General features: G+C 62.1%; 1 protein-coding gene across 1 annotated transcript in view; it reads left to right on the top strand.

Annotated features, from left to right (window-relative positions):
• The window catches only part of LOC119589337, a gene marked incomplete in the record, with an annotated part of 19,170 nt that overhangs the window by 16,511 nt on the left and 2,366 nt on the right, over window positions 1-293 (top strand). Inside the window, 1 exon segment of the mRNA XM_037937957.1 lies at window positions 73-248. Coding sequence (XP_037793885.1) covers window positions 73-248 — 176 coding nt within the window.

The following is a 293-nucleotide window of genomic DNA, read 5'->3' as shown; positions in this document are numbered from 1 at the left end:
CAGCAATAACCCTATCGACATCCAGTCCCAGCCTCCGCCCTGAAGCCTCCGCCCTTCCTCTACCCCCAACAGGTACGTGGAAACGGGCTTCATCAACGACATCACTTTGCTCAGCGTCAATGAACCGGTTCGCTTCACCGACTACGTGCGCCCCGTGTGCCTTCCTCCGCCCGGCGCCAACATCGAGGACGGCCGCCTGTGCACGCTGGTGGGCTGGGGGCAGCTGTTCGAAGTGGGCAGAATCTTCCGTGAGTGCCGAAGAGGGCTTCTGTGGGCTGCTGTGTCGGAATCGG

This window comes from Penaeus monodon, chromosome 25 (assembly GCF_015228065.2).
Source record: "Penaeus monodon isolate SGIC_2016 chromosome 25, NSTDA_Pmon_1, whole genome shotgun sequence".
Lineage (NCBI taxonomy): Eukaryota > Metazoa > Arthropoda > Malacostraca > Decapoda > Penaeidae > Penaeus > Penaeus monodon.
Note: the sequence above shows the minus strand (reverse complement) of the source record. Positions and strands in the feature narration are given on the sequence as shown.